General features: G+C 37.3%; 1 protein-coding gene across 6 annotated transcripts in view; it reads right to left on the bottom strand.

The window, feature by feature from the left end:
• Positions 1 to 13,334, bottom strand: part of CTNNA3 (catenin alpha 3) — a 513,803-nt gene that overhangs the window by 486,509 nt on the left and 13,960 nt on the right. For all 6 annotated transcript variants that reach the window (XM_061448556.1, XM_061448569.1, XM_061448587.1 and 3 more), the window contains one exon: positions 7,252 to 7,444. In XM_061448556.1, coding sequence (XP_061304540.1) covers positions 7,252 to 7,444 — 193 coding nt within the window. The remainder of the gene's footprint in view (positions 1 to 7,251; positions 7,445 to 13,334) is intronic.

Genomic DNA, 13,334 nt, shown 5'->3' with positions numbered 1-13,334 from the left:
AAAGTTTCAAATCACCAATTTGAGTCCAGTGAGAGAATAAATCCTGCTAACATGCATACGTATCTTTAGATGTAATTCTGAAGGTGACTACTACAAATATTAATAAATTAATAGCAATTTGGGAAGCTTTAGTGTGATTTTAAGATGGTAACTCTGGAATTTCCTTGTGCCTTAATAAGGACATGGGAAATATAATCCATACATACTACCATAAATCTAAAATCCTTGCCCTTTCATTTCTTTCATGAATAGAAGCAATCAGCAGTCAAAGAATCCAAGGGAAAAAAAAGAAAAAAAATACCAAACCACTGAAATGAGAAGTTATAAACCTTAGGCAAAAAGACCTAGGAACTTGCAAGATAACAACTTTGCAAAACTGAGCCACAGCTCCAAAGCAGCAACAAAGGCCAGCATTTTCCCATGTGACTGACAACCATCTTGCCAGCATTACTGGGGTAATAAATACATTAACACTTTGCTCAGTCACTCACTCTTAGCTGTCTACTGAATGCATCAGCCAATAACCAACTACTTTTTATTTTTTAAGTTCAGTAGCTCCTGCTAGTAGTCTCTTTGCAAACAATAAAAGGGGTCCAAACAAAACTGGCCGGTAAAGCAGAGCTACAGATTTGAAAGAAACTGGTTGGGAGTGGAAGAAAGTTGAAGTACTCAGTCGTGAGAAGCCAGACAGGAGTGAATGGTGAGCCCAGAGAACTGCATGTGCCTTCCAGAAGTCAACGTTGTTGAAGGCTATTGTGCCTTCCAGAAGACAACAGCCATATAATCCATATGGTGTCCTTCAAGCACCTGAGAAATTTCAAAACTTCAAATAGTCCTAAATCCTGAAAATAGTACCATTTCAATGCTGGTATTTTCTTGGTACTTAGCCACAAACATGATTAAGGGACTAGAGCACCTCTCATATGAGGAAAGGCCAAAAGAGCTGAGGACTGTTCAGGGTGGAAAGAGAAAGCTCAGAGGGATCTTATCTGTATATATAAATACCTGAAGGGAGGCTGCAGAGAAGATGGAGACAGACTGTTCTCAGTGGTACCCAGGACAGGGCAAAGGGCAATGGGCACAAACTGACACACAGGAGGTTCTGGCTGAACACCAGAAAAGTATTTTTTCCACTGTAACTTAGCTGTGGTACAGGCTGACCAGGTAGGCTGTGGAGTCTCCATCCTTGGCAATACTCAAAAGCTGACAAGACATGGTTCTGGGCAGACTGTTGGCCCTGCCCGAGATGGGCGATTGAACCAGATGACCTTCTGAGACCCCTTTCAACCTCAGTGCTTTCGTGACTGAGTGTGTGAGCAAGGACAAGCCAGAAGGATGTGAATATGACTAACTCCTTAAAAATAAGTTGGACATAAGCTGCGATGGCTGGATGAACAACTATAAAATCATGACCCTAAAACAGAGGTATGAATGAGATGCAGGCTGGGCAGACAGGAGCTATGAATACAAGCAGTAGAAAATTACAGCTCCAACAACAACATGATGTTAGAGCTGTCTTAAAATGGAGTACACAGCATGACAGGTTGATGCAGTTTTATCCATTTTATTGTAATTCTCATCAAGTGGATGCTATTCCATAATTACATGTCACAAACAGTTAAACATGGAAAATAGTGCCCTTTTAGTGGCACACAAATACAGAAAGATGGGAGAATTCATAGTATTTCAATTATTTTAGACATTCAAATGAGAATTAATTCAAGGTACCAAAGTCAGGATATATCATAACTACATAATTATTGGAAGACAGATACGTCCAAGAATGTCCACTGATTAACATACACAAAAGGAAAAATAAAACCAAAACAAAACAAAAAAAAGAAAGAAAGAAAACCTATGCTCAGGCATGGGGAAAGATAGAAACACAGTTCCCACGTAATTTTTAAAAAAGTTAAGAGGATCCATGCACTATACACAGCACCAAAAATATCCAAAAACTGTCACTGCAATTCCTTTAAAAACAAAGTAAACTGTAATCCTGTTGGTAAATTTGCTGTTGGTAAATAGCTGACAAAAGGCACACACTTCTGCTGGGCTGCTGGCTGATTGCAGGCAACCTGTCTACACAAACACTTGCAGGAACACCAACTGCAGTCAGGGAGCACCACTTAGAGACAGTGTTCAACATCACACTCTGACAACAGCTAAATGTTCTTTATTGGTTTGCACAAGACCATCGGAATTATGCTTTCTTCTTTTATTTCTTTGAATAGATTTTCTTTCTTCTAAATCCCATTTAAGGACCACATTTCCATTTGTTTTTACATCTGGTTTTCTCCTCTCATTTTTTAACAGCAACAGTGTGAAATCCACATGGAATGCAGTGAATTTACGCCATTCTTCTATCCTCCCACAAGGAGGTATAGTTGCCAAGAAAGTCCACTCATCTGAACTGCACCCTTAGAAGCTGGTGGATTTACAGTTCCAGAGAAATACAGTTGTAAAAAGGAGCTAATTGACTAGAGGAAGGAAGGACAGTAAAGAGTCAGTAAAAAGAGAGGATTTTGAATGTCCTAGTCTCAAACTTGACAGAAACGGGGAGGGGGGGTAATCTCAATGGCTTATACTAATAATAGAAAACTTACAAAATTATTTACACTACTATCTGCAAATTCAATTTCCTTAGGCATGAACTAACACATAAGCAGAATCACTACCAGAGAAGGTTGGGAGTCAATGTCACATTAGAACCCAAAACAACCTACCCTTTCCAAAAAACAGGATATTAAGCAATACTAGTAACTGGTATAATCATCTGTTCGCTCCCACAAATACCATCTCCATCTGCTACAGCAAATAAAGGATCCTGCTTCAGCCAGCCAGCTGTAAGTGACACTGTAAGTGTCAGGGCAAAACAGATTGATTCCTTCTGCATGTTCCTAATATTCAACACCATAGTAACTCAGATTCTCACAATAGCTTTCTGTAGATATTAAAGGACATTTTTCTTCTGCCACACAATCTCTTACCCACTGAGATACCACTGTATTCTGTTGCACTGCAATTATTTCAGAACTGCATTCCAGGAAGTTCCACTTCCACATGTCATACAGCTCTTCCTAATGTGTAACCAGAGCCACCACACACCCCCTTCATACCTTACACCCATCTCTTCATTCCCCCTTTCCCACTCAGGAACACCTGATCCAATGATGGTGATGTCAGAAGCTTTTTTACAAGGGATCTATTCTTGGTTTGATTAAAAGGGTGTACAGGACAGGTTATTTTGAACCACTTGACTGTCTAAATTCTGACTCCCAAAATGAAAGTCCCTTTGATGCAGACCACACGCATGTACCTCTTAATGCAGGATGAGAAAACTAAGCTTATTTTTAAGACTTTTTTGGGTGACAAATAACAATATAGTATAATATAGGAGATCACTATCCCCTTCCTGTAGTAAATATCCTTACAGTATGCTCCCCATCTTGCCAGTGAATGGTAGTTTCTTCTATGCCACCAAAGTCTTGTCTCCCCTGTTTAATGCCAAAAGACATTAAACATGGACATCTGAAATACCTTTCTTTTTTTTTTTTTCTTATTTCCTGTTAAAGGGTAACTGAAGGCTCAAAATGTAACTCCAACAAGTAACTTGCTTTGAATTCACTGTTATGTGTGATGAAAGGCTTATCTAGGAACATGCTTAGGCCTGATAACAGCTAGACACATGGAACATTGACATGGCAATAGATAGAAACAACTCAGACAACAACTGTTGTGATTCTGACCATATATAGTCAGTAGGCAATGGCAATAAATACCAAACATTTAAGCTATGCTTGTACAATTGTTTGAAACCTATAAGCAACCATACCTTGACATAAATGCAAAAAATCACTACCCTATGTATAACGCTTAGACTTCAATGCAAATTCCTACGAGAACGTTTCCCTACACAAACTACACTGTTTGTCTTAAAATCGATTAAATATCAGAACTGGGACATCAGTTATAGGCTGATACATAGTGTCAGAAGCATTCATGTTTGAACAATGCTTAGAACCACAGAATCATAGAACAGATAGGTTTGGAAAGGACCTTAAGATCATCTAGTTCCAACCCCCCTGCCATGGGCAGGGAGACCTTGCACTAAACCATGTGACCCAAGACTCCGTCCAACCTGGCCTTGAACACTGCCAGGATGGAGCATTCACAACTTCCCTGGGCCTTGCTTCTTACTTCTTTGTGTAGAAGTCAGTTATTTTATCATTAATTCACAGCACATTATGAGTCAGAAGGCAACTTTTTGAAATCTGGCAGCAAGAATTTTTCAAAATACTTGTATTTGGGTTTATTACACTACTTCAGAATAAAAATGTGAACGTGAGTACCTTTAACAAAGCTTCACCAAACCAGATCAACAGGAAAACATAGCATTTCTAGGTGATGCACATAGTCCACCACTCAGAAGTCTGCCTGATGACTCAGTAGAACTCCAGAAGGTGAATCAAGATGTGGACGGAGATAGGCCATGGAGGTAATGCGGGAAGATGGGGAAGTCCAATGTGTACCTCAAGGGGATTTGATTTTAGGGGAAAACAGCCAATGTTTGTGTGTGTGTGGATGTATACATATATATATATATATATGAGACAAAAGTGACGGTATATTGAAAAATGTGGGATCTGAGCATGGCTTGAATGGTATGGAATAAGGGGGGGATACTGTCCTGGGTTCAGCAGTAGCAGTCATTTTTCTCCTTCTTAGTAGCTGGTGCACTGCTGTGGTTTTGACTTTCAGCCTGGGGGCCAGAGAGCAAAGATTTTGGAATGTCACCAGAGGAGGAGGTGATGTGTGCTGAAGAGGAGAGCAACTGACAACGCAGAGGTAAACCCATCTGCACTGCTCCACTGTGGCAAGATATCGCTGCCTGGGTGCAGAACCTGGTGGTGAAGGCCAATAGGCTTTTGGTATTGCTGCTTTGGAGACAGAGGAAAGTGGCCAGTACTTTTATCTCCAGAGCTGAGGTAGGTTTTCCATCCCACCTTCTCATGTCTTCTCCGTGATCCCATAGGTAAAACCACAGGGTGGCTCATGGTGTGTACCTCCTGTATCTTCTGTGTCAGGCAGCAGGAACCCTTTAAGCTTGATATCATCATCATACTGGCTGCAAAGAGAGGCCACTGTTTGCTGAAGGTGTCCCAGGACCACAGAGAAAAATGACTACTACTGCTGAACTCAGAACACCCCTTATTCCATAATCATTTGAGCTTCCTTTCTCAAGAGGAAGCTCAAATTAAAATGTGGAGGCCCTCTGTATTAAAATGATCAGCTCCAAGACTATAAATCTTCAATAAAACTTTGCAGATGTCAAAAGAAGCAGAAACTAGATCTATTCAGGGAACATGCCTGCCACTCATTATAGCAACACCTCCTTCTAGGTGTCACTAACAGAACTCATTTGAGAGACCAAAAGCTCATCTACTGACATTTGTCAAGACTGAACTGTAGTCAGCAAAGCCATAGCCATGTCCCCATTTCTGAAGACATTAGATGAGTCACTAATGCATCAGATGAATTAAATATGACAAATCTTCCATTTATCTTACCTTCACTGTTCACTACATCCTATTTTGCCCCTTTCTTCCCCAAAACATTATTATAAGCAAGATTAGCAGCAGCATGTTGGAAAAAGCCTATCACTCCTCTGAAAGGAATCCCTATTAATGAGCTCCAAAAGTATCAAAGCAGCATTTTCACACTAGCAAATGACATTCAAAAGAAAATAATTTAATACTCATGTTACGGATTCAACTCAACAAGCTGAGTGACACAAGTGAAAATGCAAGAATTGGTGAGAGAGTATTTATTAGTTCCAGATGGTATGCAACTCTGGGAATGATAGTTTGGTTCACATCTGAATGAAAATACAAGCTGTAGCTGCATGTGAAAATTCATAACTTATTTAAGAGCATGTTAATAAACACAGCTGCTAGTCACCACAAAAGTATGCCCACAGAAGATTAAACACTATATGCTATGACATGCATGGCAGGTGATTGCATGCAAGCACAGTTTATGATCCACATCCTTTAAAAGAGCTTGAAGTAAATAACATGAGGCATTTAATAGCAGCAGAATGTGGCTTGAATAACAGGCAATAAAGTTACATATAATGCAGCATATCACAAATCAAAAATGATACACAGCTTCAGAAGACTAAAAATATCTGCAATATTAGCAAACTGCTATTTAGTTTACAGTTGTCCACCAACTTCTTAAAATTAACTTCTGCAGTTTGGCAAATTCTTGGAGGAAGATCAGCTGTGAGCACTAAATTTGTCATTGCATAATGGTAGGTGATAACACAGACTTAACTTTCTTTTAAAATGTATGAGGTATAGATAGTCTACTTTATATTTTATTTTTTTAGTTATCTCTGGTCTTGGCTGAGAATAAATAAATAAAGAAAATGTGAAATATTTTTATATTATCTATGTATAAAAATCAATATGAAACTATGTGTTTTATTCTTGTGTTATCTGCCTGGAATGGATGGGCAAACTTTAAAAGTATTCCACAATTAATGATTTTTTTAAAAGCTTTAGCTGATCAGTGTGACAGATAACAATGACACTTGCTGGTCATAACGCTTTTAATCACAAAGGACCTTAAGGTATCTCAGACACCATATGCATATATCTAAAATGCCGCCACTTCTGGATCCAGAGGAAGCCAATAGCTAGTAATCATTACCCTGAACAACGACAGAGACTCAGAAACTGCCCCTGCTGCACATCGAAGATAACAAAAAAAAAAAAACCAAAAAAAAAAAACCAAACAAAACCCAACCCAACCTGATTAGGTTGCAACTTTAGTAACAGCAGGGTGACATACAGACCCAATTTAAGCGGCTAACACACAGTCCTTCAGGCAGAGGGAAGATTTCTGGTTTTAAATTTTTTACTAAAAGCCCTTAAACCCAGATACAGGTAAATAGGTCTTTTCAAGAGCATTAAAGCATGCATTAACTTAAGCTTGTGCTTAACAGCCACTAAAATTAAGAAGGTCCAACCTGTCTCACTTGGAATGTTCTTCCACAATGGGGTCCAGCTTGCACACTTTACCTCCTTACAAGTAGCATATGAGAACATACAATCAGACTACTCAAAGTTCAGACATTTGCACATCATAATATATTTCTAATGGATATCCTAGCTCATTTTGATAGCAGTGTTACATGGTTAAACTAATTCCTTGTGGTGCCTAAATTAGTTTTCATATACTTACTCTCTTTCTGGACATCAGCAAGTGCTGCATGAAGCTCTTCTTTAAACACAATTGCTTCCTTGGCAATTTTTTCCCCCTTGTCCAACAGATTCCATGTGGCTTCTTCCACAGACGCCAACACGACACGAGCTCTTTTGGAACGGCCCTTTTTCTTACTAGAAGGATTCTGTGGACAGTTCACTAGTGTTGTAACCTACATTTAAAAGAAACAAAGACAATAGAGATGTAAGTTCATTATAAATTCACCTATTATAGTTCTCAGATTTAAAAAAATCAAATATAGTTAAGAGTAAGCAGTGCTGTTCCCCCTGATTTAGAGAGAGACAGGCAAGCTCAGCATACATACTGAGAATGGGCAAAACTCCTGAATTGAATCTGACAGATATACTTTTACTAACATGCCTCATCTTTGTATTCTTTCTGTATGATCAAAGCAAAGTCAATGGAAATCTCACTGTCATTTTAACCCTGATGCAAATTCCTGACACTGCTTATTTTAAAATTTCTTCATGATGAAAAAAAATTACTACTGCTATCAAAGGAAGCCTCAGCCAAGGCAGGAATTACAATCAGTGCTGAATCTTTCCATCTCTCAAGCCATCTCAGAAGTAAATACTCCAAATGAGTACAGACACATTTCAAAATGCTTTCTTCTCTTACAAAGCAGGATTGCCGTGGTCAGAACTCAGCACCTCAGAATTCTCAGGGGGCTCTCAACATTATAATTGTACATAATTTTATCCAGAATGTAGGTTTACTGCAGCTTTGTTCAAATTATGTTTTTTAACAATGCACTTCAACACCCATGAAGAACTTATTTTTATATAGCATCCCACTCCACATTCCTCATCATCTGAGCACAGCCCCCACATTCCAACAGAATGTTTCTAACAGACTGGTCTCTAGGGCTTTGCTTGAGCTGTCATGCTAAGGAAAGAATCTTAAAAGATTTAAAAATAAAAGTTCTATATAGGTATTTTAAAATATACTTATATATTATACTTTTTAATTATAATAATTTACATTTTTTTAATTATGCTTTTAAAATATACTTTAAAATAGCTGCAGTACAGCTTGGGGTTTGAGCTGCTCTATGGAAGAGTGCTCCATTCACGGGTAAATATGTGCTAGCTGTGTCTTACCTCACCTCTAGATCTTTTTCATGAGATCACACACTTCGGTGCTTTTCATGAATCAGTACTTTTAAAAGTAACTGACAAACATCCTCTGGGAAGCATTTCTATAAACACATCTCTGAAAGACAAAAGCCCTGACCCCTACATCATTCATGTGGAATTGTGGGGGGAAAAAGGATCAGCCACTTGACATTGATGCTTGGGCATGTCAGAAGGGAGACAGTAACATAAATAACTCTAGCTCAGACAGTTGAAGAGGACTTGGGTATCTTTCTGACTCTGGCTTCAAAGAAAGTAAATGAAATTATGTACTGCACATAAATCAGCCAGCTGATACAGAATGCACTGTGGATAATAATCTTTATATCTTTTATTTTTACAAATCCTTTAAAATTAGTTCTAGAGCACTTAATGCAGTTTTCATAATCATATTTTTTAAAGCAGTTAAAGAGAGTATAGGCTGATACTTCCAATAACAAAGACATAAAACACTGTAAAAAATTAGATACTGCCCCAGAAATATATCAAGTAAAAGACTTTGTGTCTTAACTATTTAAAAACCATTCCCAGAAAATGCATGTTATTTCTCAGATTTTTACTGTAGTCTCCTCTATATGCAAAATACCATTCTGTGTACTGTTCACTCATATTTTTTGGAGGAAAGGAAACAAAACAAATGGAAAAATATGAAAAATGATTCCTGCGCATGAAAACTCTTGACCGTAACACTCTTCATCTTCAACTGCCAGGAAATATCAGAAGCAGCTTCTGAACTCAAATACAACTCAAAATTTGATAGGTCATTCTCGGCTCTCGGAGATTAAGTATATAGAACTACTCTGAGTTTTCTAACAGAATCCCACTGAGGAATGCAAAAAGTTCATGCAGATCCTACATAGAAAGAACAGAACTACACAGTAGCTAATATAGTGTGCCCCTTTGATCCACTGTCAACACAGCTTGTGATGCTGTGGCAGAATACCAAGTCAAAATGATATCTTTACAGAAAAAAAAAAACAACAAACTAAACAAACAAAACAAACCACCCCCATTAATCCTGCTTATGCCCAATTGCATTTCCCAGTTATTAACACCTTCTTACAGCCATATTACAGCAGGTCTCCCAGGGTTAAACTGACATCATTGTCCAGAGGTTGTTTTGTATCTCTGGTAGGAATAACAGAGCTGTACTAGAAGCACAAAGCTTTAAGTGATATTTTCAAGCCCATATGCCATCACAGCTGCAAAGCTGAATCATGATGTTGTTGCCCGTTACTGGCATTATTTATTAGGCTGAAAGGGTGGGATTTTTTGTCATGATTATCTCAAATGCTGAATTCCTAAGGAACTGTGCAGCAGTTCTTCCAATGCTATATTCAGTTCCTACCAGCCCTTACAGACAATCTTTTAATATTGCAGTAGTTAAGAAAACAATGCCTTGGTACCTTGGGTATCAGAAGATTTGGTTCACCTTTTCTATTAATAAAAAAATTATTTTTAAATATCATAAAGCTTTTTTTGTTTAAAATTATTTTCAGTGTAACTACAATCCCTAGATATTTTTAAAAAAACAAGACATGAACTCAGTGATCCAATGAGAACAGCAGAATTGTTTCAAACCCTGCACACTGTTTCAGTTCCAAAGTATTGCTCATACAAATAAATACTGGTTAATCACTTTCAGTGTGCATAAAGCAAACTCACCATAACTAAAACTCATATTACATCATCAAAACTCATCAAAACCAAAATAACACATAAAACTAAAGCCAACAGTGTAAGTTTTCTGTGTGAGCAGACTTCTGTCAGTGTGGATGATGGGTGAGAGTAAATGACTTTCAACTTGCCCATTTTTCATCAGTGAAGCAAGAGACTCTAAAATACATGGATTTTTCTACATACTTTGTAAAACGTACCTATCTCTTGCAGCCATAAACTTTCCTTGGCTCATATGTTTGCATAAAATATAAAGACATGGGAGCAATAGGTTTTGAAGAGGAAAAGCTCTTAAAAATACTTGCTTATGTATACATACACACATAACGCATATATTAAGTATGTGTTTATAAATAAATATATAGAAAGAGCTTTAGCTACAATATCCAAATAAGCAGCAAATTCACAGCTTGTAAGACTTGCAATGACTGCAAAGACAGTTATGAAGTGTTTCCTACATTAAGTAATATGAATCTCATCAAGTCGTATCTTTCAAAACTTTTACTTGTAATATAGTTTGCTACAGAAGCAAGTTTATACCTAGCCATAACTGTAATCATTACATAGTATAGCAGAGAGATTAGACAGACTTCAGTGTCTCAGGACAACATAAAACAAGAGAATATTTTCCATTATATTAACTGCTATACATTGTGAGTAAATCTAGTAGAAGCATAACAAATATTAGACATCAACTATACAAATGAAAGTGCTTTATGATCTACTGATTGCTTCACACTACTTCTCCATGACAGAGTGCATCTCTAACCTCTAATAAAAGCCCGGAATTAAGGAACGACTGTTTGTCTGAGCAAGTACTCAATTTACATTAAGGCAGCTGGCAGCTGAATTATGTCAATTTGGACAACTATCACTTTTAATGTGTCAGACACAGTGTCAGAGAACTTTACCTGAAAGCCATCCTTTCAAAACTAATATCCTTAAAGCACCTGGAATGAAACAAAGGCCACAGACAGATGTAACCCCTTCTGGTGAGGAGGCAGTTGGACAGGATTAAATGAAATTTTCTGCAATATATAGAAAACAAAGTAATACAGCCCCAAGAGAATACAGATTGTAAGGCTGGTCACAGAATTACACTAATGCAGTTATGTCATTTCCAACATATGAGTTTCCCTTTCTGCAGAGCCCTTTACAGCACTTTCCACTCAATATGTAAGCTTCCCTTCCACAATCCTGTTCTGAAACAAAGAAAGCATTAAGGTTAGGAGGAAGAGACAGTCAAAATTGTATTCTCTTTGAACCAAAGCATTTCCATTTTTGACAACTCAAGCCTTTTAAAGATGCTTGAGAAGAGCTTTAAAATAATGTATTAAAAAAAACAAAACCCTGTTTTGTTTTGTTTTAGAACTGTATTTTTTTGTTATGTTAGGGGGGGCTTGATCCTGCAGAACTCAGGCCAAAATTTACATTTCTTTATCTCCTCTAAAAATAGCCACAGTGTTGCAGCTGCTTGAGCACAATCAGGCCTACTGGTATACAAGAGTAGGTTTTAAAATGCAGTCTATCAAGACCTCTACTCCTAGCACTCTGAAACTGATTTCATAATCCATCCTCTTAGGACACTCCAGCTTAACAATTTCCCACAAACTACTGAACTGTTAGCTGAGGTTTTAGACACTGTCGATCATACACAAGCAAAAATAAATAAAGACAGAAAAAGTGCATCAAAGGCAGGAGAAAATGAAGTAATGATAAAAAGAAAAAAGTTACTTTCTGAAGGAAAGAATCTTCCAGAAGGAACAAATGAGTAAGGGAAGAAAAGAAGATCAAAATAAGTCAAAAATAAGAAATTTCAAAGATTGTAATGAAAAAGGAATGAAACTGGATGAGTTAGTGAGAGGCAGAAGTTTCAAATGGGGAAAATACAACTTTATTAAAGAGAAACTTACTTCAATAAATTAAATTATTTTTAAAAGCAACTTTTCTTATAACTAAAACATGATCAGTACTTCTTTGCTTTTCCTAGCTTTTAGTGCACATACAGCACTTCTGGAATAAAGGACTTTTCCAACATGACAGTCCAAATAAACATATGAACCATCACACCAAACATACTCATGATGTTATTGTCCTCATCTTTCATCTCTGTATTCTTCTTCCCTCCAATCATTATGTGCTGACTCTTTAATTAGAATCTGACTGTTCCTCTCTATCTGGTCACCATTCTTTGGCAAGCCCAAAGAAACACCATGCAAAGGACTGGCTCCAGACAAACAAGGAAAGATGTCATCACAGCAGTGTGTGTGAAAAGAAGTGCACTCCTGGAATAAGAAAATTTACCATGTACCTAAGTGGCTAAAAGCAGTCAAATGAGTTGCATGATTTTTTTTTTTCCTGTATTATCTGTCCAAGTAAAATAATAATAGTTTCAGTCATAATTAAATGTTTATATCAAAAAAAAAAGTTGCAAATGGAGAAAAATAATTGAAAACTTGGTAGACCTGCCTTTACTTTTTTCTATTAAGCTATACACCTCCAATTTTTGCATGTTCAGAAACAGTTATAGCCAGAGTACAGTCCTCTAACTGGCTTTGCTCTGGGTACCTCAAGTCACCCTCCCAGTTTTATTTGTCAATTGTTAACATAACCTATTAAAAAAAAAATTAGTCTTGTAAGAGGCATCACAAAGAGCTCAACCAACCACTGAATCTACTTCATAGCAATTATACCTGACCATCTTCACAACCTGGAAAACAACAAAGTATTCTTTGTACAATAGCAAGTGAAAGGAAATTCTGAATAAAGTCACACCTATCTACACCTACACTAACTACTGTTAGAGCAGAGACTGCCATGTGAACACACCCCTAGGTACCAGGAAAAGAATACTAAGTAAGCAGTGTATAGCTGTGATAAGTAGTTTGATCTACATCATCTTGTCAAAGCTGAAGGACAATAAGCAAACACCCTTGCATTATGTGTAATTGACTAATTACATGCAGGCACCCCAACATTTTTGTTCTAAGTACGATCAAGAGAAATTCAAAACAGCTTGAGTTTCAAAATAGATATCCTTTCTGTTCTTTACCCTGAAAAATACTGCTACACAGGTCTTTTAACACTTTCATAGTTATACACATTATTTGCAAAATGAAGTCAGGTCTTCAAGTATGTCCTTTCCATTGTACTAAAAAACTCATTTGTAATCCATGCCAAATAAAAGATACAATGAGATAATCTTTAATACACTAACCACTGGATACTAAA

The sequence above is a fragment of the Pezoporus flaviventris genome, unplaced genomic scaffold, assembly GCF_033815535.1.
Source record: "Pezoporus flaviventris isolate CSIRO_AGI_PZ_B2104156 unplaced genomic scaffold, CSIRO_AGI_Pfla_v1 ptg000001l, whole genome shotgun sequence".
Classification (NCBI taxonomy): Eukaryota; Metazoa; Chordata; class Aves; order Psittaciformes; family Psittacidae; genus Pezoporus; species Pezoporus flaviventris.
The sequence above is the reverse complement of the archived record's forward strand: the minus strand, read 5'-3'. Positions and strand labels throughout refer to the sequence as shown.